Here is a 24,845-nt window from a genome sequence, read left to right as displayed (position 1 = left end):
TGACGCTCGGACTTAGGAGGGAAAGGCCATGCTCTGGCCGCCACCTGCTCCGTGGCCAGGGCTCAGACACACAGTGACAGCTGAACATCCACTCATCTGTAAAGAACTTTCCCGTGAGACATTCCATCAGAGGCAAGCCCTGGCACCCACCCCACACCCTCTGCAGCAACAGGCGGCCCAGGGCAGGGGAGGACTGTGTAGGGTACACGGCTGGAGCCCAGGGTAACAGGGCTCCAAGAAGTCACCTCTGGGCCCCCAGCCCTGGCAGGAGAAAACTCTCTCAAGAGTTCCCATGCCCAGGGCTGCACTGCAGGAAACCTTAGTGGCCCAGAGGCGGCTTGCAGAAGCGAGGGGGAGGTCCCGAAAGGCAGGGGGGAGTGCTCGGTGGTGGGGGCACTGGCATTGGCCACCCTTCCCCCATGCACACCCCACATCAGCCTGATCTACTGAATTTCAAACATCCCTGGGCTTCGGAGGCCTCATTCTTTCTCTGCACCATCTGCAAAACCGGGACAGGCATGCAAAGTAGCCACGAAAGGTGGGGCCTCTGTGCTCAGTGCGGCCCCTTGCTCCTGTAATTTGCAGCAGACTCTGTTCTGGGGTAGAGGGGAACAAGGCCACACATCCCCTGCCACCTCCGCTAAGGCCGAGGCCAACCCCTCTTCACAGGCGGTGACACAGGCTCAGGGAAGGGAAGGCCTTGCCTGAGATCACACACGGTGCGATCTCATTCCAGAGCCTCCGCGTTCGGCCGTGGCTCTGGGCACAGACGGCCTTGCACCACCCTGACATGCACAGGAAGGGGGCTCACGGCTCCGGGGGCCCACAGCCCCACACACCTCAGGGGTGGTCTTCACCCCGTACTTGACACGGCTCCGCAGTCCATCGGTGCCGCAGCCATCAGAGGGGTAGGAAGGCGTGCCGAGCGCCGTGCCCGGCGGGAGCTTGTCGCACAGGTTGATGGGCTGATCTTCGGAGCTGGCGGTGAAGTCCATGGGGGCCACGGCGCCGTTGCCATTCATCTCGGGGAAGGCGGGGTCACCCTGCGTGCTGCTCGAGGTGGATGGGTTCAGGGTGGAGGAGCCATTGCCGCTGCCACTCTCAGAGGAGGAGTCATCTGGAACAAGAGGCCTGGGGGTGAGGCTCCACCGCAGCACCCACGGTCCCCTCAAGCTCCCCGGGGCATCGTGGCCATGGCAGCCACAGGGAACACTTGCCCTGTCTTGTCCTCACCAGCATCTCTGGGCAGGAGGTGAGCACGGCTGTCTCCTTTAGGGGCTCCAAGCGGCTAGCTCTGTCCCCGCCTGACGTACGGGCAGGGTCCCTCTGCCAGAAAACAGGCCAGCAGGGGTGGAGTGGCTGTCAGGCGTGCAGGGCATGGTGGTCTCCTGCACTCCACACTCCACACAGTGAGTGGCTGCAGCCTCAAGTCTGACAAGTCTGCAGCATGCCAGAGGTCCTCGGACACCCCAGAGGTCGCTTGGGGCCTGACCAGCACCCCCCTTCCTCTAACTCACCACTGCCTTGCCCCTTCACACCCTTTCCCCACAGCAGGCTCTCAACTTCCTTCATCCGCCTAAGGAGAAAGGGATAATGCCTCACTGTGCTCCCCCCTCCCCCAGTTACCCGCTCCTTCCTGCTGCCAGCAGGCCGGGCCTAGTCCTGGCAGCCTACCCACAGCCAGTGTGCCCCCCACAGCCGCTTTCGGTGTCAGGCCACGTGGCCTTGGACATCCAGAGCCAGGGCTGCAGGGTCTGGGGTCTGCATTCCCTGCACCTCAATGGGCCATCGCCGCTGGGTCCAGAGGTGACAGCCCAACAAAGCTCTGCTGAGGGCGCCCCCTGCTGCGGAAAGCACAACACTGCCTGGGGAATCCGGGGAGACAAACTTGAACGAAGGGGCTAGACAATTTCAGATAAAATTCCAGGCTCCTTTCCCCATTCCAGGTCCAGCCTCCTGCTTGATCAGCTGAGACGGCAGAAGCCAAAGCTACTCGAGCTCCCGGGGTCACTGTCAGGTGAGGACCGCGTGGTTCCTTGTGGCGCCCAGGTGCCCGGGCGGCTCGGCACCAGCACCCAGAGTCGCTGGGGGAGGGGCAGCCACAGGGAGCCCCGACCGCCTCCCAGGCCGCCCCTTCCCCCAGGCCAGGGTCGCGCAAGACCCCACCCCCACTCTCCCAGCCAGCAGATTATGAAGATTTAGTCCCCGGGCTGGGCATTGGGCACGCGCACCGCCAGAGCGTCCCCATGGCGACCGAGCGGCTCTAGGGCCCCAACCAATCGCCGGCCTCCCGGCTGCCCGGGGGCGGGGCCGGGCTGCCCATCAAGCCGCCGAGCCCTGGGCAGAGGGGGATGGGAAAGGCCGCGGTGAAGTGGCACCCCTCCCCCTCGACTGCCGCAGGTCCCCTGGGCCAGGCCGCCCCTCCTCCTCCTCTTCCTCTGGGCTGGCCACCGCTCCCTGCATCCTCCTGCTGGTCAGCTCCAGGCTCGGCTCAAAGCGGCCCCACAGCTTCCCTGCTTGCTCGGCTACACCCCAGAGTTCCCCGGCCTGGCCTTCGGCCCTGCAACCTCTGGGCCCTCACCGCCCATCCGCCCGTCCGCCGCCCCCCCCCCATCACAGAGGGGCCAGGTTTTCCTCCGGCAGTATCTCCAGCGACCGATCTAGACGGTTGTGGAATGAACAAATTACCCAGCAGTATTTACTGAGCACCTACTGCAGGCTGGTCCAGGCTGGGAAACAGTCCCGCTGACAACCGAGGCGCCAGCCCTCATGGAGAGACAGTCGAACATTACTGAACCACAGGACAGTGGCTGCCCTCACTCCCCTCAGTCCCCCGCCCCGGTCTCCACCCCACATTTTTCATCACTCCATAAACTTCCTGTTGCTCACAGCCCACTGAATAATATAGAATAATATATCCAGACTCCTGCCAGCTGTGTTCTTAGTCCCGTGACTTCTGCCCGGGTCCCACTCTGCTGGCCACCATGGGGCCTCAAGTCTCCAGGCCTTTGCTTGGGCTCTGCTGTCTGCCTGCCATGCTGCTTCCAGCTCAGAACATTTCAGTCTACCTTCAAGGCCTGGCTCAATGCTGCCTCCTCCTCTACTGTCCCTAGGAAGGAGGTACCCACAGCCCGGACGAAGCCGGTGTGCCCATCGCTCCTGGGGATACTGCACACCTCCTTAGCCCGGCCCCAGGTGAGTCCTGACAGCGGCCCACCTCCCGCCGGGGCAGGACCTGTTGCTGGAGAAGCCTCCACACAAGTCAGGAGCGTCTTCTGGAGCCGAGGCACTGGAAGGCGAGGCTGGACACCCATACTAATGATCACGTGAGCTCCTGTTTGCTCTGGCAGGTGCCTGTTCTTAGCCCACCGTGCAGGTGAGACTTCGCACCCTGGCACCACCTCCAGGAGGCCAGCTGCTTGACCTTGGAGGGCTGTGTCTTCTCCAAGAGGAGGGGTTACTACGAGGGCACCATGCCTGGCACACAGTGAGCCAACATCCCAGCGCTCAGCATGGGCATCGGGCCCACAGGCTCCTGTAGTGCCCCACCCCTGCACAGGCCCGGACGTGGCACCCCAACCGCCTGCCTCCCTGACCAGCCTACCTCCTGGGAGTATGGACCTCCCTTGCCCTAAACCTCTGGTTTGGGGCGGGGAAGCGGGGGGGAGGCGAGGCAGGCCTACTCGTGGCCCCTTGCAGCTCAGGAGCCCAGGGCAGCCGGGACTCCTGGAGCTGCTGCCGACTCCCTGGCCCCGGGCCCCGCAGTGCGGCCCAGCCAGCCCGCCACAGGCACCGGCTCCAGGCAGGGCGGCCCTTCCCATGACACAGAGGCTGCCCTAGGCTAGTGAGGAAGTGGCTGGGCAGGTGGGACCGAGAGGTGCCAGGAGGCCAGATCGTGCGTTCCAAATGTTTAGAAGAAACCGGAAATTTGCACCATCATGTACAGATCCAGACTTTAAACTATTAATGACTGACTTACATTGTTTACATTTTTAAAAACTTTGCCAATAAATGGATAAAATAAAATGGGGTCTATCCATGCAATGGAATGTTGTTCAGCCATAAAAACGAATGAAGTCCGGACACCTGCTACACCACGGAAGGACTGCGAAAACAGCTCGCCGAGTGAAAGAAGCCGGTCACAAGAGGACGGACACTGACCGAGTCTGCTGCCATGCAGCGTCTAGACTGGGCACTTTCCCAGAGACAGAAAACCTCGGAGAGTTCCCCGGGGCTGGCGGGAGTGGGCACGGGAGCTACTGCTCAGTGGATGTAGGGTTTCTCTTTAGGGTGATGAAAGCCGTGTTTTGGAAATAATGGTGCCGCTCGCACAACACTGTTAATGGACTTAATGCTGCTGAACTGTGTACTGAAAACCAGTTAAAATGGCAATTTTAGTGTTATACCTATTTACCACAAAGATCCCCCCAAATAAACACACAATCAAACCACCCCAAACCCTGAGCTGCCCAGTGGCCCCAGTTCATGAGCTCCATTGTCCCCAGAGGCCAAGGCTCTGCCGCCTCCCCACGGCAGCCGGGGCGGGGAAAGCCAGCCGCACACAGCCATCGCCGGAGGGACAGAAGAGCCCCAGAGGCGTGCCCCCCACCCCCGGTCACTCTGCTTGGGCCACCCTCAGCCCGTGTGCCGACCGCGTGCCTGCCCCGCAGCCTGCTCGTGGCACTGCCAGCAGCTCGGGTCCACTTTCTGCCAAGCGGAGAGGCCTCGAATGCAGACGGGCTGAGGAGTGGGATGGACGTGGGCTGTGTAACCTTGAAGATGCCACTTGACCTCCCTGAGCCTCAGTTTCCTTTCCAAAGGGGCGTCCTGTCAGTAAATTAGGATTTATAAGATATAGACAATACCTGGTATAGAGAGTAGGTGCTAAAAAAATAAATAAAAGCTGGTTCTCTACACCCCCTCTCACTTCACCCATCTACTTCCTACACACACACACACACACACACACACACACGCGCGCGCGCGCGCGCGCGCGCGCGCGCGCCTCCGAGGGCCCCCTGGAGCCCAGCCCCGCGGGGAGGCGTGACACCTGAGGTGGGCACAGTGAGGGGGAGGAGGAGGGCAGCGCCTGGAAGATGCCCTGCCCGCCCGTGTCCCGTCTTTGCTTGAACACTTACTGGTCGTCAGCCCGTGCAGGACACTGGGGACACAACAATGAAAAGAGAGGGGTGGTCACTCTCCTGGGGGCTCATACTCTAGTAAGTCAAAAACCAAACATAAGGGTTCTAGAAGAGACTGGGCTCCAGAAACAGAGTTGTAAGCTTTCTGGCCCTTGATCCCTGCTTCTCAACCCCCCAGCCCGGACCGCAGGGCCCGAGGGAAGATGGAAGGGAAGGAGGGAAGGCTTTTTGGAAGTAGTCCATGGAGGAAGCCTCACTGGAGGAAGCTGAGAAGGCCCTGGGGCTAAAGCCTCCCCTTCCCACCCCCCCCACACGCTGGTGGGGGCAAAAGGGCAGCTGGGGAGCGGGGGGAGTGGATCTGTCCGTCAGCCCCCCAAGGCAGTGGCAGCTGCAGGGACTGAGTTCAAACCCCTAAGGGGGAACCAGACTCCCACCAGGGGCGCCCCCCCTTGCTGTCACCCCGCTTCAGCTGTACACCTTTCCACCTGCTCTTCCCTCCCAGGACACTGTCCCCAGCTCTCTCTGGTGCATTCCCTCCCCTCCAGGGATTTGCTTCAAGGTCACCTTCTCAGTAAGACCTCCCTGCCTCCACTCTGACACGCTGACCCCTTTACCTACTTATTCCAGAGCATTTTAATCACCTTCTCACGTACTATGTCTATGGCCCGTGCCTAGTCCCCTGCTGTGAGCTGCCCCCCACCCCCGCCAGCCCTGCAGACCCAGAGTTAGCAGGGCTGTACTGGGGGGGCCCAGATCATTCCTGCCTCTCCAGAAACCATACCCCTCCCTCTGGTGAGGGCACCCCGCGTCTTCCAGGGTGAGCACATGCCCCACGCCTGGCCGGTCAGCCCAGCCCATCCCAGTGATCAGTGGGCATCTGACCAAGGTGGACCCATGAAAGTCAGCCCCCCGGGCTCTGGCTGAAATGTTTGGAAAGAAGTGCTCCTCCCCACCCCCCAGGGCTGCCGGGCCCATCAGGGCCCAAGAGCTGGCTTGGACAAATCACCCCTGAGTCCATCCGTGCCTAAAGCCAAAGAAGAACCTAGACTTTTTGGTTACAGGAGCCAAAAATGTCCTTACATGGAGGCAGGTTTGCATCACGTGTGTCCGGTTTGGTCTCTGAGTAATCCACAACCTTCCCTCAGGGAGGAACCAAGGGACAGGAGCCCGAGCCAGGCCCACCACAAACCCCAGGGTCTATCCCCCTGGCTCTGTTCTGAGGTGGCTAGTACCCCCGGGGGTGCCCGGGGCAGCCGTGGCCCCCGCAGCGCCTGGCACTGTTTGGGGAAAGAAGGAACAGAGAGCAGGGCCAGCACTGCAGGCTGAGGTTCTGGTCCACTCTGAATTCTTCCCTCCTCCCCATTCCCTCCAAAAAAGTGTGATTTGAAGGAGCTATAGACGCGTACTCAAACCCATGCCCCATCCCCGAATGAGACCAGCGAGGGGGGGGGCAGGTGCGGGGCCTCGCTGTCTCCCGACCTTGGGTACAGCCTGTCTCCTTGGCTCCTCTTATCTGCAGTCCAGGGAGTTGCCGCCGACGCCCTCTTGGGCTCTGACACTTTATGACCCTGTGAAAGGGCCCAGCCGGCCCCATGGGCAGCGGGGGCCCGACCAGCGGGGCGCAGGAGTTGGGCCTTCCCGGGGTGCAGGCCTCCGGCCTCGGGACTCTTTGGGCAGGCACGTGTGCCAGCCGAACCTGCCCCACACCCAGCTGGAAGTGACCCCCTTGTCCCTGCCCTGGCTTCACCTGTGCTGCTGGGCCAGGAGGCCCCTCCAGGACAGGCACCCCGCCCAGGACAGGCACCCCGCCCAGGACAGGCAGCCCCTCCAGGACGGGCACCCCCTCCGGGACGGGCACTCTGCCCGGGGCCAGGCTGTTGGAGCCTAGAACAATGCCCGGCAGCACAAGACTGCCCCCCACCTGTGACTGTATGAGCGACGCAGAAAAGGGTACGCTGAGTGGCCACAGGGGAAGCAGATGGGGAACGCGCCCCTTCTGAACATTTCCCCCAAACCGGGCCTCCCCAGCTGTGGTGAAGGGCAACGCCCCGCTCCGGGCAAGACTCAGAGCCCACCACCTGTGCCCGGAATGCCTAGGGCAGGGAAGGACCGCGGTGCCCATCTATTTACCGTGGGGCAATGTGCTGCTATTCAAATGGGGGAATTAGTGATGAATGGGGGAAATTGTTCCTCCCTCTGCCCCGTCTCCAGAAGGAGACAAAAACCCCTTTTACCTCGGCAAACAATGCCCTTATGTGGGCGCCAGCGCCCCGCAGCCCACACAAGCCTGGCTCTGTGCGAGCCGCCAATCGCCACACCGGGCTCTGGGGCTCCGGCCAGCAGCACCCTCTCCCAGTGGGTGACCCACACCAGCTCCTGCGGCGGGCAGGGCCAAGGTGGGAAGACCCTCCGTCCCTGGGACCCCGCGCTGAGCATCCACCTGGGGCAGGCTGCCCTCTGCGGCCAGAGGTGCTGCGGCTGAGGCCACAAGCCCCCTCCGTGGGCTGCAGGCAGCGCAGCGGCCGGGCAGGGGAGGGGAGCAGGCGTCAATAATTCACACACAAAAGAGCTGGGGGGGGGGGAGGAGCGCTGGAGCTGCAGCCCCACCGTGGGCCAGGGCCATGGAGACACCAGTCTGAAGAGCCAGCCCTTCCTCCTCCTGGGCACCGTGGCTCCAGGCTGCAGTCTGGGGGCACCGGCCTGCTCTGAATTTGGGTGTGCACCTCACCAGGGCTGGCCCTCGCCGCATGACAAAGGCCAGTGGCTTGGGCCGTGTTTACATGATGCATAGTTCCCAGGAGCACCAGGCTCCTGGCAGGCTACCCAGCTCTTCCTCCCGGAAGGAAGGGGGAGGGCCTCAGGGTCAAACAGGGGACACAGAGGAATTGGAGGCAGTACCCCTGGGATCCCACCGTCCCGCACGATGCGGCCACACTGGGTGCCCAGCCCCCAGTCTGGCGTTCAGGCCCCAGCTGCCCACCTAGCTGTCCCTCGTAAGCATCCCACCTGAGCCTCGCGCTTCCAGCGGCGGGCCGGCCCCTGCTCCCCTCCGGGCTCCTGGTGCCACCAGCCCAGGGGCGCTGGGAGCCTAGAGCAGCGCTGTCCAAGAGCCACGGGTCGGAGCCGCACACGGAACTGCCCGCTTCCTAGCAGCCACAGCGCGGAAGTGAGAAGAACCAGAGAGAACGAATTTCAATCATCTATTTTATTGAACCCAATATATTCAAAATCTTATTTCAACAAGTAATCAATGCTGTGCTAAAATGCAGCTGCTTTACATTCTCTTCTCCTACGAAGGCTCTGAAAGTCAGCGCGAGTTCCACAAGCACCGCACACCTGTCTGCAGGGCCTGGTCGGGAGCCGTCTCCGGCCACGCTCTCCGGCAGACCTAGAGTTTCTGATTTCCCCCTAAAGCCGAAATCCTTTCTCTCAGAGCGGAAAGCCCGGGGGTTCTGGCCCCTGGGGGGGGGCGGTCCTGGCCCCTGGGGGGGAGTCCAACCCAGCGATGAGTTTGGTGCCACCCGCTGTGAGGTGGCCACTAAGGAAGTGTGAGGCATGGGGCACACTCACTGTCCCTGCCTTGCACAGCACCCTGCGGCTGGCTTCAGGCGGGAACCAGAAGTTCCCTGAGGGAAGTCACTGTGTCACACAGCGGGAGTGGCCAAACCTGGCTCGGCTCCCGATTCCCCAGAGCGCCCACCCTCTCTCTCCTCTGGGCCTCCATTTGCCCATCCGTGCTAGGGGAGGGCCCCCACCTCTGCCCCGCCTCCCTGCTTCTCCCCCCCCACACACACACACTGGTCCAACGCGGCCAGGGGAACCCCGCCCACTGCGCCAGGCGGGGTCTGTGTCTCCCCAGCTGACATCTCCCCGACCTCGCCCTCTAAGTCAAGCACAGGCAGTGAGAAATCGATGCTAACTCAATGTACGAAGCTCTAGCCAAGATGCCCACTGCACCCAGTCCTCCCCCCAAAACAAATCATGTGTTCTGAGAGCAAACAGAGCCACTTCAGGCGACCATGTGTGAATGATTCAGGGGGCCGGTCAGGGCCCCAGCACCCGTGTGTGCGTGCGGTGTCTGAGGGCCCTGGCCAGTCCTCCAGCAGCCCTCCCGGAAGCCGGCCCGGGTTTGGTGCACCCCAGTCCTTAGGTCAGAGTGATGACGTCAACGTGGCTCCGGTCACTTCCTGGTTCCCGGGAAGGTCGTCCTTGGACAGGCTAGGGCAGCAACGTCTCTCCAGGACGCCCCCCCCCACCCTGGGCCTTCTCTCCAGCACAGCAGGGGCTGCGTCCGCAGAGGGTCAACAGGAAGTTGGGGTCTAATGCATCCTAGACTAAGGGCCAGGAGCCGCAGGAGGGCTCGGACTTCCCTGAGTGCCCAGCAGACCCAGGTCAATCTTCCAGGTGGATGTGTGGGGTCTTGCTCTCCCTTTCTTAGCAGGTGAACCTCACCTCAGGCTCTGGAGCCCGTCCTACTCTAATGTCCTCCCCAGGCATCTGGGCGCCTCAGACCCTGGCAGCCTGCACAAGGCCAGGGCTGTGTGGGCCCAGCCTGCTCCTGGGATAAAGGGATCTCTCGGTGCTGTCTCCCAGCCTCTCTCACCCCTCAGTGGCCAGAGGCCAGGACAGCCTAGCATTGTCTGTGCAGCCTGCAGCCCAGCTGATGATGGACACTTTCCTGTGACCCGGGACTGCCAGAGTGGCCCTCAGCCAATAGCCAGAAGGACTTGGGCCCCAGGTCTCTGTTCCTTGGGGGAGGGGAGGGCAGGGGGATCATTCCGTGAAGATGTTTGGAGTCTTGAATAGGAACAAACAGCTCTTGCTCTGGAAGGAGGGAGTATGACCTGTAGCCAGAGACTGGGGCCCAGGCCCAGCTTCACCTTAGACAGGTAGGGTCACGGGGGTGGACAGGGCCAAGATCAACAGGTGTGGAAGAGAGAACACTCAGTATAAAAGCCCACTGCAGGAAAAGTCCCTTAGAAGCCATCCCCGGCAGGCCATGGTTAAGGGGCCACAATCCTCCCCCCTGACGTGACGGTGAGCAGGGTGGACACCCAACCTTGAGTGTGGGGTGTACGGGGAGTCAGCTGCCGCAGGCCCCGGAGCGCCAACCCCAGCCATGGGCCTGTGGGAGGATGGGCGCCATCTACAGAGAACTACAGCGTTCTCTCTACAGAGAACTAAGTATCCAGGACTCACGGGTAATGCCGGTGACGGAGCCCCAGTGGCCTGGTCCCAACTCCTACTCGCCCCTTCCTCACGAGCGGTACAGCCCCCCGCCCCCCTCACACGAGCAGCATCCACCCCTTGCCAAGAACACACGTGTGGCATCCTCGGGCCCCGCACAGTGGCTGGGACACAGGAGGCAAGTCGCTGCCCAGAAGCCTTCTCCTTGGACAGCGGAACCAACTCATAGCAGCCCGCTTAGCTGCCTGCCAGTGTGAAAGCTTGGGACAGGGTTTGCCAGATCCAGAAGCAGGGTACTGGAGGACTCAGGGCCCTGGCGCGTGTGGGTGGGGTGTGGGGCAGGAAGTCACGAGATGCCAGGACACGTCGTGAGCGCCTGCCCTCCCGCTCCAGCTCTCTTTCCAAAGACGCAAGACTCAGGCCGGGCTGGGGCTGGGGGAGGAACAGGACCAAGGGACACTGGCGTGATGCTGTGATGGAGCTGTGGTCAGGACGACAGAGGGTTCATGGGGCAGAGGGGACCCAGAGGGACCTGAACAGAGAAAGAGTCAGGACCGGACCAAGTGGGGCTAATGAAGGGTCTGGAGAACGGGAGGAATGAGGAGAAGAAGCCCCCAGCCTGTGCATGCCAGCTGGCAGTGGACCCCGGCTCCCGGTGCCCCAGCACCACACACGCCACTGACGAGGAAATGGCCCCATGACCACTGGCGGAGCCTCCCCGTCCCAGGCATGTGCTGAGCTCTGTCATTGTCTCATCCGGCCATGGTGCGGGGAGAGGTGGGAGGGTAGAGCGATCTGCCCTAGGCCCTACTGCAAGGAGTAAGGAGTAAGGATCGAGCTGAGGCAGGAAGGAGCCTGGGGCAGGGCAGCGAGGCTGTGGCCAGCCCACTTCCCCGGCACACCGCCCTGCAGGGACAGGGGAGGCACCCAGGGAGAGGCCCAGGCCAGTGAGAAAAAGAGGGACGGCCTCTGCTGCCCAGGCTGCATTTCTGGGCAGCGGAGGGCCCTACCCAAGGACACAAGAGCCAGCAGGCAGGAAGCCTTGTGCTTCTCACAAAGAGCTCTCAAGGAGCCCAGGGTCAATGGTCACAGTCACCAGGCTACCTTAGGCAGGAGCCAGGAATCAGAGCCAACAACTTGCCGAAGACCACCTTGCAGGGACAGGGCAGGCCAGAACAGCTCAGGAGACCCACGGTGATGGCCTGGGGCCTGCCTGCAGGGAACCCACAGAGGTGACCCCACCTCTCTCCATCCTCCTGGCTGTGGCCCTCTGCCCCGGCTCTCCTGTTTGGAGCTTGGAGTCAAAGGAAGCTTCTGGCATTCAGCATCTTCTTCCCTGCCCAGCCTCCACCTGCCCCCACTACCTGAGCTTCCCAGGCACGCCTCAGGCCCCCTCTGCCAGCCCTCAACATCACACCACACGCAGCCCGCTCCAAGGGGCTTCGCTGGTCCCCCAGCCCGGCCACGAGATCTCAAAGGCCATTTGTGGAGTGCCTACTCCATGGTCAGGGCTGGGGATAAAGCCCAGAAGAGGACACTTGGGCCGGTGCAGGGCCTTGGCCCTACAGATGCTCCCTGTGGCACCGTTTGTAATAATGGAAAAGAGGGACTTGAATGTCCTTCCCACAAATGGCCCAAACACCGGCTCCAGAGTCAGAGAGACCCTTGTGGTCGCTTGTGGTCTGGGCAAGTCACTTCCCCCTCAGGAGAGGACATGTCCTTCCCTGTAGGAAAGGCTCGGTCATAGCCCCAAGCGCATGGCAGGCTCGGGAATGAGGAGTCCAGTCACTGGGATGACTGGACAATCTTTAAAAAATGCCACATCACTGACAAGAGAAGCAAATGACATTAGGAGGAAAAAAAGTGGCTACAACACGACATGATCCCCCTGCCTTTTTTTGTTTTTTAAGAACACAAGACTTTTATTATATGCACAGAAGAGACTGAGAAAAATATGCCCCAAGTATTGGTCATTTTGATTTTTTTTTTTTGCTCCATTTTTTCCTAAATTTTTTTACAATAAATAATACTTGTGAAACAAGGGGAAACAGAAGACACGTTTCTCCAGCGGCACGGCTGCCCTCAGGCAGCTTAGACCCCCAGGGATCCCTGTTCCTGGCCTGTCCCTTGTCCCTTTCCTCAAAGGCAGGAACAGGGCTTATCAGCTCTCGAGTGAGGAAACCAATTAAGAGCCTGAAAGAACCAAAGGCCCCTCAGTGCCTGGCAATGGGCACCAGAGGGGAGGCTCCTCCAAACCGTCCTGGCTGCAGACAGGAAGTGCTGGCACCCGGCACTGGAGGGAGGGAAGCGGGGGGCCCGGTGGGTCCCAGAGGCCTGGAGGAGTGGTCTCATCTCAGAGGCACAAAGCAGAGGCCCTGAAAGGCCCCAGGACACCACAGGCCCCGGCCCAGCAACCCCCACCCCCACGACCCTGCAGGAAGACGAGGGTGCAGGAAGAGGGAAGCGGGACCCTCTGCTCTCCCCTGGCGCTGGCTTCCTGTCTGCTGGGGAGGTGAGTAATGTCCGCTCCCCACCCCCTCGCATCCCTTCTGGAGGCCGGGCCTCACATTTTCCGTTCAGGAAGGGGCAGAACAGGAGGCCAGGGAAGCACATCAAGGGGCAATCAAGGAGTGGGCCCCCGCCTGGCCCGCCAGCCGCAGCCCCAGACACTGGCCTAGTCCCAGGTGAAGTTCCAGATGCCCGCCGGCTCACCTGGGCTGGGGGGGTGCTCTAGGGCGCCTTTCTACTCACGCATTCATTTACCAGACACTCCTCCCACCTGCTCCATGCCGGGAGCTGGGGTCCTAGCTTCCAGGTGCTACGCTGTCTGCGGGAAGAGGCGGACATCACACAGAATCCCAGTGACTGGGCGTAATTACAGACGGACATACTATTCGGTCGCAAGTCAATGCTAGACTCCAGTGTCTCTGGACAAAGTCCCAACAGTTGGCTTCTCTCTCCCCCCAGAAGGCAGCCCCTGGGCCAAGCGCTTTTCTAGGCACCTACGATGTGCAGAGAGCTCCGTTCGGACCCAAAGCCCAAAGCCTCAGGTAGGGTTTAGCAGTGGGTCTGGAAAAGACGCGGCCACACGTGGGCAAGAGGCAGCAGCAGGAACAGCCTGGGTCACTCAGGCCCCAAGAAACCAGTGCTCCGAGCGTGTGAGGGGAGACTCCTCTTGCTCCCAGGCTCCCTGCCCGTCTCTGGGGAACTTCACGCGTGGCCGACACCTGCCAAGGCGGAAAGAGCAATGCAGCCTCGGCACTACCTCCTGAGTTTGGACGGATCACCCAAATTTTCTTCGTCTCCCATGTCTGGTGAGGTGAGGACGAGAGTGATGTGCTCACCGAGGCGGCTACAGTCCCCGGAGAGGAAGCACTGTGCGCGTGGTGCCCCCCAGCCCAGGGTCTGCCACCGTGATTCCAGGGAGCCACGAACAGTACCCAGACAAGAGACCTGTGACGTGAGTGCTTGCAGGCTGCGGTGGACTTGGGGGAGGGAAGCACATGTCTCCGAGCAGGCACGCTCCGGCTCCTGGGGAGCCTCGGGCGCAAGCTGGTGGGGGGGGGGGCGTGCTAATTCATTTCTGGTCTCGGCCTTGGGACCTGTCCTGCCTGCCAGTCTTCATCTGCATCTGTTACAGTTTGAAGGGGGAGGATGAGGAGGGGGGAGAAGCAGGATGGAGAGAGAGGAGGGCTCCAACACATCCACCAACAGGTGTGAACCATGTGCAAACCACCCAACTTCCTGAGAGGCTTCTGGGTGGCATGACTGGCCAGCAGGGGTGGTGCTACCTGGCACAGGCTTGGGGGTCCCCACATTTTCTGGCTAAGGGAAAAGACCCAGGGGCTCAGATTGGGGATGTCCTCAGGAACAAAGAGCCTAACTTGTCCCCAAAAAGGAGTGGGCCTCTATCCCCTCTGGATGGTGCGCTTGGGGGTAGGTCTTGATAAATGTTTGTTTCTTTATTCATTCAGGCAACAAATATTCAGCAGGCCCCTATAATGTGCCAAGCGTGCGGCTGGAGTCACTAGGGACAGAGCAGAGAGCAAGACTGACATGGTCTGCGCCTTGCAGAACTCACAATGGGGGCTTCAGACCTCATCTTTCCAATTTGCCGGTTCCATGGAGGACTAATGGCCAGAGACCACACAGCAAGCCACCACGAAGGGCTACTGTCTGGGTTCGGAGTACAGGGTCACCCTGAGGCCCTGCCTGGCCTGTCCCCACCCCAGCCCGTCATTAACAATGGGGGACACGAGAACACCCCGACAGTCTCCCATTGATTCACTGATGGGAGCAGGATCTTGGCCTGTGTCCACACTGTGAGCACCTTCAGACAGGGGAACTGGCTGCAGACCACCATGGGGGCTGGAGGGTGGGACCTCCAGGTCTGGACCTAGCCAAACCCCTCCGGAAACCCACTGCTCTGGAGAAACACAGCAGCCACCAACAGATCTAGAACCAGAAGGGGCAGCAGAGACCGGGCCGGCCTTCTCAAGGCCTGTGACCCCCTGCACCAGGTCCAGGTCTGCCTCTGGCCAGCACATCAGCCCACAGCCTCCAGACACAGCCTCTGATTAAATAATTAAATTGATGGTATCACGGTCAACACCATCCTCCCTGTCTCCAGCTCTGGCTGCCTGCCCTGATAGACACCCGTGTACTGTCAGCAGGCCAGCCACCCTCAGCACTGGTACCAGGAGGGCCTGGGGCGACAGGAGGGGCAGGGGGATATGCATGACTACACCCAGGTAGGCTCCCCCGTGCAGCTCCAGTGGGACCGGCCACTGGATGCACTGACCCTACCAGTGTCTCTGTTTCTCTCCACTTCATCTTCACGATCAACCGAGCCCCAGGCAGCTGGGCAACTGATGCTGAGGCGGCTGTGACCCCCACAGAAACACTCTCTTGTACTTCCTGATCCTGTTGACCCCCCCCCCAAAGCACCAAATCTCCCTGCGAAGTGTCTTCAACAGAGATCAGATGATGGTTTTGAGCAACAATAACATAAGGATTTTTCAAGAATGAGTTGAAGGAATATGGCCCCCATTCAGTCCTACTACTCAGGTTTTTAAAAAAATGTTCTGGATCCTTCTTGGGAAAGTATAATCCTACGCCCTTGGCTGAGCCCTGCTGGTTTGGCCCTTGGTGTGGCCTTTGGGTGTGGCCTTCGACCAGCTCAGATGAGGAGGGAGGTCAGCTGCTGGGCACTTCCCAGCCCCAGAGCCCCCAGCAGCATGTGGCTGCCTCCACCCCGTGGGAATACTGGGAGGTGGTATTGGTCTGGGAGGCTCTGGTGGCGAAGCTCACAGCACGAGGGGGTCTTGCTGACCTCACGAGGCGTCAGGGCACAAAAGTCTTTTCTTTCCCAGCAGCCTTGTACCCCAGTCCTGGCAAAACCACCCTCTGGGCTCCCCAGGCCCTGACCCGGCTTCCCCAGCTGCCTCCAGGCTGGGTCTCCTCCCAGACAAAGCCGGATTCAGGCCTGTGAGGGCAGTCGGGAGGCAGGCGCGGGTTCTGCCATGGAGACGAACTTTGACCCAAACTGCAAGGCTCCTACCCCTTATTTACTCTTTAAGGCTAACCCGTTTCGCAGAGTTAACATTACACCCCTTTTTCACCCTGCACTTCCCTCCTGCATTCCAGGCCCCGACCTTCGACCCCTCCTAATTGCAGGCTCTACACCCCACATCTCTGAGGCTCAGCCCTGGGCTCATCCCCCACCCCCAATCACCTCCCCGGAAACCAGACAGAGCCCCACCAGAGACACGACCACAGGTGCCACCCCACACCCACAGCTGCGCAGAACTGACAATGCACTGGTGCCCCCAGAGCCCCGGCCCCCTGGGGGCTCCACGGAAGCGCTCGAGTGGACCCCTGGGATCTGACTTCTGACTCCAACTCTCCCATCCCAAGGAGAAAGCAGAGGGCAGCGGCGCAGGACTCGGGAAGCTCCTTGGCCGGGCCACTTCTCATCCTAAGAGGCTGGGCACACACCGTGGACACGTACACTGGCTGCTGGCTCACAGGTGACAGGCCGGGACCCTGTCCTACAGCCTTGTGTCAAGCTACAGAAGCCAGGTGGACTGTGCTGGGTCAGACACACTGGCTAATAACCTTCCCAGACCTGGACTGCAGTAACTTCGACATCCATATCCCACCAGCCTGATAGCATCAGGGCACACAGGCACGACACCCTGACGGGCTGCCAGCCCTCGAGAGCTCTAGCCATTTACCCTCAAGACTTGTTGCCCCTGGAACCAGGGCCAGTGCACCGGCAGAGACACCCAGGACAGCAGGGGCAGCTGGAAGCTCAGGCCCAGGCCACCCCCAGAGGCCTCAGCCCAGATCCCACTACTCCAGATTCCTAGCCCCCCAGCAGTGGGCGCGGCCCCTCCCTCACCGGCCACCAAGGGTCACTCACCATCCTCTTGGCTGTGGAGGTTCTGAGGGCTCCGCATCCTCTCGTCCTGGCTGGGACTCAGGCTGGAGGCCAGGTGTGGGTCAGCTGACATCCATGTGGAGTCGTTCATATCAAAATCTTCACTGCTCACAGAAGTTTCATCCTGATCGGGGACAAAGAAGGGGGGTGTGCAACAGGCACAGGTCTCTGCAGCCCCAAAGCAGCATTTCTGGTGAACCCCGGGGCCGGTGGGTATTCGGAAGGGCCCAAAGGCCACAGGGAGCCCCCAAACCTTGCAGTAGGGGCTGGGTTGCTCCCCTTGCCCCCCGTGGAAGTGGTTCGGGCTCTGGTTCCTGTCGGAAGCCAGGGCTGAGGGCCGTGCTGTCTGTAATTGAAGACAATTACGAGGTCTTGCATCCTGTAAGGGCGGGTAGCAGGGCCTGGCTCTTACCCTTGTGAGCCAAGGTTGAAACAAGCGCTGTAAACAAGGGCCACCGCTCCCCACTCCCTGCCCACAGCCCGGGGAAGAGGGCTCACTGCACAGGGACAGGCGGCCAGAAGGGGGTAGCAGGACCTGCCCGCACTGCTGAGTCCAAGCCCATCGCCCCCACTATGCCTGCCGCCCCAACTCCCGCTCCCATGGAGCATGCATGGAATTCCTTTCTCCCACTCCCCCAACCCAGAGGACATTTCTGTCTTCCTCCTTCCTAACCTTTGCTGTGCTTCAAAGATATGCTCTTGGGCAGCTTCCAGGGCTGAAAAGGCCAGCCCCAGAAGTGCAGAGAAGGAAGGGGGTGGGGCAGGCGAGGAGGGTTCGAATCGGACCGCAAAGGGGGTTTGGCTCAAGGACCTGGGGGGCCGCCAGGGCCTTCCAAACAGCCGGAGGGCCTGCTGGAGAGGACCACGCCTGCCTCCTCTCCCCTGGCTGGCTTCAGTGAGCCCCAGGCCAGTCATCTGGGAACCCCCAGGGCAGGGCCCCTTCAATCCAGCCCTCCAGTGGGAAGGGACCCCACCTCCTACTTGGCCTGGCCTCTTTCAGGAGCTGCGAGCAACTGTGTTTGGGAGCTGGCTGTAAAATGCAAGAAAGATGACCCAGCAGCTCCCACACTCCGAGCAGGCTTCGCCCCCTCCCTTCTCCCCTCTAGCAAGATACAATGGCATCTGTGGGCCCCTGGTAAGGACCTGTGGCAGAACCCCCCCTCTCCTCCCCCCCAAAAAAGCCTCCCCTCCAGGGCCCCCTCACAGACAACTCTTTTATAATGAGCAAACATGCTTTGGTTCGAACTTTTCTTCGGAGGCTGTCCCCGAGGCAGACACATCTGTTCTCCAAGTGCTAGGGAACCAGCGTGGATTAGCCTCCACCCCTCCCCCACCACGCTGGGCTGGCAGGGAGTTTCCTGGAATTTACAGCTTCTGTGCAGCCAGTGTGTACCCTCTGCGGCTGGCTCTGGAGCACGGGAGCTCGGCCACCATGCCAGCTCTGCCCAGCTCGGGGGTCCCCGCAAGGCATACCCGGGAGCCTCAGGGGACAGAGGCCATGTGTCCTCTCGTGCCCTCTCCCCCTTGCGCCCCCCCACCCGCACCCTTACACTCCGCCTCCCTCGCACAGGCTGCCCTGCTCCTTCTGCAAGAGCACATCCACCCAGTTTTCCTCGGGTGAAAACACGCTCACTCACACTCACTCAGACTCTGTTCTCACACCCGGAGGGACACACATGTTCAAAAGGCTCTCTCTGCACAAAGGGCACAGAGGGACAACACCACTCTCCCCTGCAGTCCCAGGACGGAACCTAAGAGTGAGAGGGGAGGCTGGCCGGAGAGAGGGCCCTTGGAGGTACAGAGCCCACCCAGGCTCCAGGAGCCAGGAACGCGGGCACCCTTGCTTGGGCGCTCGCTCCTTCCCGGCTGCCCAGAGCACGCTGTGCTTAGGGTCTGACCTGAGGTAGGAAGGCCCTCTCCCGGCCCTGGGGTGTTGTTGAAACACTCAGGATTTAAGAGACTGAATCTATTAGCATCCAGAAGCACCACCTACTCAAAGCGCTGCTTGCATCCAGTCAACAAGTATTTACCGAGCACCTACTATGAGCCAAGCACCCTTCTAGGTGCTGGGAAATTGTGCAGGGGGGAAGACAGAGTCCTGGCTCTCCTGGCACTCACCGTCCAGCAGGGGAGGGGATGGACAATCAGCAGAAAAACACATCACCACTGGGGTGAGGAGGGCGCCAGGGCAGAACAAAGCAGGGGAGGCGGGAGAAGGGCCTGCAGGGCTGTGGCTGTCAGGTGGCCGGGGAGGGCCTCCATGGTTAGGAAACACCTGAGCGGAAGCCCGCAGGAAGTGGGGAAGGTTGCCATGTGGGGGTCTACACAGGGAGCCTTCCGGGCACCAGCAGGGCCGGGATGGGGAGGGTCTGAGGAGCAGCCAGGAGGCCACTGTGGCCAGGGGGCTAGGCCGGGGGCAGCAGAGCCACAAAGGAGTGATCCCAGCACATCGCTCGGGTGGGGCTGTCTGCAGCCCAGAGAAAGGCTTGTGGACTGTTCCAGTAAACACACGGCGTCCTGAGAGCGGAGCAGGGAAAAGGCAGGACGGCTGGGTGCAGTGCTCAAGGTGCCCACACTCTGCCCTCACTCCGCTGAGCTGAAAACATTCACAGACACCAAAGTTCATCAGGTGCCAAGTGCTCCCCTTGGCCCTCTCATTTCATCCTCCCCGCAGGCCCCCCACGTAGGTCTCGTTACCAGCCGCACTGTACGGCTGAGAAACAGGCTCCGAGGGGTTACGGCGCTTGCCCAAGGTCATGAGCTTACAAGAGACGGAGCCAGAGGCGTTCGATCCTGAAGGCCCAGGCACATACTCCTTCCTGCCAGTCTCTGCTCCGTCTGTCCCCCTCACCTGGAATACCCACCCTACCGTGGCACTCCACAACCCAAGTTCTGAACACACACCTGTCTCACCCACCAGCCGCAGCTCGGTCTCCATCATTCCGCCGCTACCGGCAGCCTCAGCGCTGAGCACACGCCCCTCAGCTGGGGCGTGTCGACACACCGTGGGGCTTTGCCCTGTCTTTCCCTGGAGAATCTCAAGTCCTTCCAAGGGTGGGGACGAGCTGGCGGTTTCCTGGACCCCCACCGCCGAGGCCTGCAAGATGTGGTGAACTGGCCCAAGTGCCTGGTATGATGCTGGTGTTGAATGAGGATGTGGCCTGAGTTTGACAATGAAGGACTCGGCCCCACTGCACACAGTTCTGGAATGGAGACCAGATGAGACCTGGATCCTGGCGGGCAGGCAGGTGGCCACGACCTGCCCTGCAGTGTCCCCATGCTGCGGCTGTCAGCCCCACCCCCCCAGAGCCTAGGGTTTCTCGGACTCAGATCCCTTAACTGTCCACCAAAATGACCCCCTCCACCCTTCTCTCCCCCGACAAGTCTAATTAGAAAGAGGTGAGCTACATGTCATATTGACTTCCCAACCACCCAATAATGAAGAACACCCAGTGCCCACACACGAGGGCCTTTGGGGCAAGGGTTTTGGGAGATTTCCTCAGAACGGCTCCATAAAGGAAAGGAAAGGAGAGGAAAGGAAAAAGGAAAGGAAAAAGGAAAAATAAAGGAAAGGAAGGCATCCATGTCAGACCTATCTCGGAATCTGGTACCTGCCCCTCGGAGACCTGACCCCGGCCGCCCAAGGGCACCACAGCTAGTCGCAGAGCTGGGCTCCGAACGCAGGCACTCTGCTCCCAGGGCCCACGGCGCAGGGCGGCCGCACCTCCTCCCTTCAACTGAGAGAGCCAGACTCCGTACCGACAAAGTGTGTCCGGATGAGACCCAAAGGAAACTCCCGGGAGACGAAGCTATATTTACACGCACCCCCACACGCGCTCTCTTCAGTGAGGCAGCCACATTTACTGAGCATCTACTATGTGCTCGTGTTGTGCTGGGGACAGAGGACTAAGGTTCCTTTCCTCTAGGACCCGTTACCTAGGGGGAGACACCAGCGAGAAATTCTGACCCGCCCGTAACGCCGAAGCTGGGGGCTGTGGATCCCCCTCTCCTGTTACCTACGGACTCTCAGGACTCTCAAGCTGGCCCGAGAGTCTTCTCCCAGCCGCCAGGGTTCTGCTCCACGAATCCTGGCTTGGAAGGCGCTGGTTCTATTTAACATTTTGATACTACTGCTACAGCCATTTTTTAGGAGAATCAAGTGTGGTCAACCCGACTTAAAAACCGCGGACAAGTGAGTCTGGGTCGCACTTACACAGCTGCCACAACTTTACTTTCAAGGCTGTTTTGGGAGGGAAGCGTGCCCAGAGCCCTGCGCAACCTGCCCGTGGCTCAGCCCCTGGTGGCAAAGGGCAGACTGGAACCTCACCCGCTCGCACTGAGCCTTGGCTCCGGGAGCGGGCTCCTAACACAGGCAATTACCAGCACGCACAATTCCGAGCCGGCGGCCGCTGCGCAGAATGTGCGCTCCAGTCCGGAGGGAGCTGCGGGAGGCCGCCTGCGCAGGCTCGCAGGCCGCAGGGACCGGGCCCCTGCCCCGAACTACGGTGCTCGCCCTGCTCAGCCCTGTGACTACGGTCACAGGTCACCTCTTGCTTTTCCCTCCTGGACGCTCAAGGGAATTTGGTCTACTAATTTCTCTCTTTCTGTAAACAAGCTTCAGTGACATTTGCATTAGAAAATAAAAGAGTATATCCAATCCAGGACTTCTGGGCCCTCTCTCCCCAAGCTCCCCGTGAGTGCCCAGACAGTTGCTCCTCTTACCTCCGCCCTCAGACACCTTGAAGCCTAGAGCCTTGCCACCTGTTGATAAAAGTCCATCATTCGGCAGCAAAGGGCCTGAGCCATTGTGGGTCTCAAGGGGGCAGCGACAACCGCCTTCCTGAAGAGGGAACTCAAGAATGTGTGGGGAGCAGGCGGGCAGCACGCAGCCAGCCGCTGGGACACACCCCAGTCTGAGAGCCCTGACTCTGGGCAGGAGAGGAACCGACCAAACCCTCCCTGCTCTTATCTGCAGTCCAAAATTCATGGGCAGGTTCAGTCTCTCTCCACCCAGGTTCTGTGGCCCTTCCTCCTCTGCAGGCAAACTAACACCAACCGCTGCCCAGCCTGGGAGGAGGAGAAAATGGGAGAGCAGAGGGGAAACGGTGGAAACGCGCCTGTATCCATGGCGGGTAACTAGGAGCAGGTGCTATCAGTAACCTGATTATTTTACAACTGGGGTCAATTTCTTGGGAACTAGGTTCCTGGTGTCTCTGAAGTTGAGCCATTTGCATCCTCCAGGACAGGGATCCTGGGGCGTGCCTCACACAACATTTTCCAGGCCTTTCCTCTGAGCTGTAACTCTATCTCTACCACTTGCTTTGAGAGAAAAAAAAAAAGGAGGAGGATTTGCTGAGAATTTAGTGCAATTGTAAGCCATAAGCCCTGACCAGGAGCCCCGGGTGTGTGTTTCAGAGAAGGGGGCGGGGGGAGGGCAGGGATGTGCTGGAGGTGTTTCTGGGCCAGGCAGGAGACAGACCCCTCGGTCTTACCCATGCGGTCTGTTTGACGAGAGGCTGAAGCTCTTGCCAGAAAGACCACCAGGCTGGGACAGTCACCCCGGCACTAGCTCTACCCCAAGTAGGCGGGCACCAAGATGTGGAAAGTGAGCACCTCCTCCTGGAACACCTGCAGGCTCCTTCCAGGCCCTGGAAATTCTGCAGTACGAGGCAATTCTTCCCCTTGTCTCCATGTCAGCGAGCATTACACACACAGCCTTCTGAGCATGCCAAGAAGGTACTGAACCACATTTGACCCCAACTTAACCACTTCAGTTCATCAGATGGCTTATTAATGGAAGACGAAAAACCCCCAGGATTTAAAGCAACAAGGGTTCAAATCCCTGTAGTGAAGGGATTGCACAAATGAAATCTTAGGGTGGTCAGAGCCATAGCTCCTGGGAGCTATGGGGTCCCAAGGCAGCCGCTTCTTGCTACACTCCAAGCCCACCTGGCCACCAGGGGAGGAGGCCAGCCTCCCAGGAACACTCCCTGCACAATTCCACTCCTTCCTGCGAACATACCTGCTCTGCTCTAGTCATAAGTCATAGAGGCCCTTCTGGGAAATGTGAGGTGGGGAGGGCTGAGACAGCCAATCACCTACCACCTTTTCGGTGTTCTCCCTCACATACATAGGGTCTGTCAGAAACACACACATATAAGGGGATGCTCTGTTGTCCTTGCTGTCCTGAACGCCTGAATGCTGGGAGTGGGCATTTTCAACACCTTCCTACTAGTGTATCGAATGTAAAATGGGCTTTTGTTTCCTAGGCAAAGGCAACTGGCTGTTTTCCCAGCACTCCTCACCACGAGGGCCTCACTGACACCCCAGGCCCTGGCATTAACAGGGGTCTCTTTAAGAGGGTGGCTGGAGAGATGAGCTGCAGCAGACGGGGTTCTTCCAGCCAAAAGGAGGGCTGGAGAGGAACCACTCTGAGCTAATCCCCTGCAGGAGTTTCCTTCCAAGGAAAGGACCCAGACAAGACAAAAAAGTTCTTTAGCAACTTGGGCGGCCAGGCTCCACAGGAGCCCAAGGTGCCTGAGGCCACAGAAGTTCCCCCAATCCACCTCCCTAGCTGGAAGGAAAGCTCTGGGGGTGCTCTGCTCCCGCTGTTCTGTAGGAAGGTGCTGAATGGGGTCGTGTCACCCAGCCATGGTACAGTGGGTGTGGGAGGAGGTGCTGTCTTAAAATCTACTCTATAGAACAAGCCCAGAGCTGGGATTAGACAGGAGCTTGGTATTATTTAAGACACATTTAGGCCCTAATGGTTTTCCAATGAAGGGGTAATTCACTATGTAAGGACTAAACTGCCACCGGGGCCTGGGCCATCCATGGGTCCTTCCCCCAGACCAACCTACAGCCCAGAGTCAGGGGACAAGACGTCACCCCTAGTCCCATCACACAGATGGTTCTCCCCAGAGGAGCTGTGAGAGCCCCACACACCTCTCCCCACAACCCCCACCTGGTAGGCTGGGGGCCCCAGGCTGGGGTTTCCAGCTGATTCTGGGATAAGTAGGGCTTTATCTCAAGGGAGAATCTATTTCAAGCCACAATCCTTCTCAGAAAGAGGAGGAAATCACAGAGTCCAAACACCATTTCAGGTGAAATCAGGAGGTTATTAATCTCCCCTCAGAGCAGACAGAAAGAAAAATCAATGTTTTAGAGGGGGGGAAAAGGTTCCATTTGAATTAATGGGTTTGTGGCTTCTCCATTGATCTGCGCCTCTTCACACTTTCTTTTTGTGCTTTTGTGCTCTTGGGGAGGGGGAAGGGAGAAGGGAATGGGGAGGAGGGGGGTGGGCCTCCTGGTAAGGAAAAGGACGGTCTAACCTTAACCTTTCTCCAGGAATAATGCTAATTAGCCAGGATTAATGAGAACTTCCCCCAGGAAGCGCGGCCCAGTAGGGGCGACCGGACTCTGGCAAACGCTGCTCCAGGTGGGGGGGGGGGCGGTCACTTCTGAACTCGAGCAGCTGGAATAAAAAATGTGGATTGCACACCCCCACCCTGCCCCACGAGAGAAAGTGTCCGGCACAGGAGGGCTAGGTGGAGAGCGGAGAGCGGCCGGCGGAGGTGTAAATCCAACTTAACGCGGACGCGCGCCCTCACTCCGGCCAGCTGCCCCCGCCCCACGCGTCCCCTTCACTAAGGAATGCCCCTTCGCCAGGGGCAGCCGATGCCCCCGGCTTCCGCTCCATTGGTACACCTGAGAAAGGCAACCGGTCTCCTTCGGGGAGGGGCAGGGGCCTGCCGAAGTGGGCTCAACTCTGCAAACCTCGTCTCAACTCCCCGCGCCGAGGCAGGGAGCCCCTCCCAGCCACTCAACGCTTCCCGTCCTCAGATCCCCAAACACAGTCCACTTCCCTTCTCGCGGCGGCCGCGGTGGCGGCAACCCGAGTCTGGCCCCCACCCCGCCGCCAGAGAACGCCTTCCTCCCCGGGACGCGGTGCCGAGCCCGCTGCAAACGGTGTGGCCGCCGCACAATACCGCGGCGCGGCGCACACAATCACCGCCCCCCAGGACCGGCGGCGCGCACGGCCCGGGAGTGGGGTGCGCCCAGCGGCCCCCCGGCACTCG

General features: G+C 60.3%; 1 protein-coding gene and 1 long non-coding RNA gene across 8 annotated transcripts in view; one reads left to right on the top strand and one right to left on the bottom strand.

The window, feature by feature from the left end:
• NOL4L (nucleolar protein 4 like) overlaps positions 1 to 24,845 on the bottom strand; it is an 86,179-nt gene that overhangs the window by 11,359 nt on the left and 49,975 nt on the right. For 4 of the 7 annotated variants that reach the window (XR_004619855.1, XR_004619854.1, XM_034641412.1 and 1 more), the window contains exons 5-6: positions 16,753 to 16,894; positions 840 to 1,117 (exon numbers count right to left, since the gene is read on the bottom strand). Coding sequence is in view for 5 of the 7 variants with exons in the window: in XM_034641412.1 (XP_034497303.1) it covers positions 840 to 1,117; positions 16,753 to 16,894 (420 nt within the window). In the remaining 2 variants the exon portion in view is untranslated. Of the gene's footprint in view, positions 1 to 839; positions 1,118 to 16,752; positions 16,895 to 17,023; positions 17,139 to 17,443; positions 17,847 to 19,674; positions 20,983 to 24,845 lie in introns of those variants that run through there. The other 3 variants (XM_034641413.1, XM_011223717.3, XM_011223715.3) reach the window with 3 other exon arrangements.
• LOC117795721 lies at positions 1,867 to 3,482 on the top strand. The gene is made up of 3 exons (XR_004619856.1): positions 1,867 to 2,017; positions 3,114 to 3,195; positions 3,351 to 3,482. It is a non-coding gene; the product is annotated as an uncharacterized LOC117795721 (long non-coding RNA).

The sequence above is a fragment of the Ailuropoda melanoleuca genome, chromosome 13, assembly GCF_002007445.2.
Source record: "Ailuropoda melanoleuca isolate Jingjing chromosome 13, ASM200744v2, whole genome shotgun sequence".
NCBI lineage: Eukaryota > Metazoa > Chordata > Mammalia > Carnivora > Ursidae > Ailuropoda > Ailuropoda melanoleuca.
The sequence above is the reverse complement of the archived record's forward strand: the minus strand, read 5'-3'. Positions and strand labels throughout refer to the sequence as shown.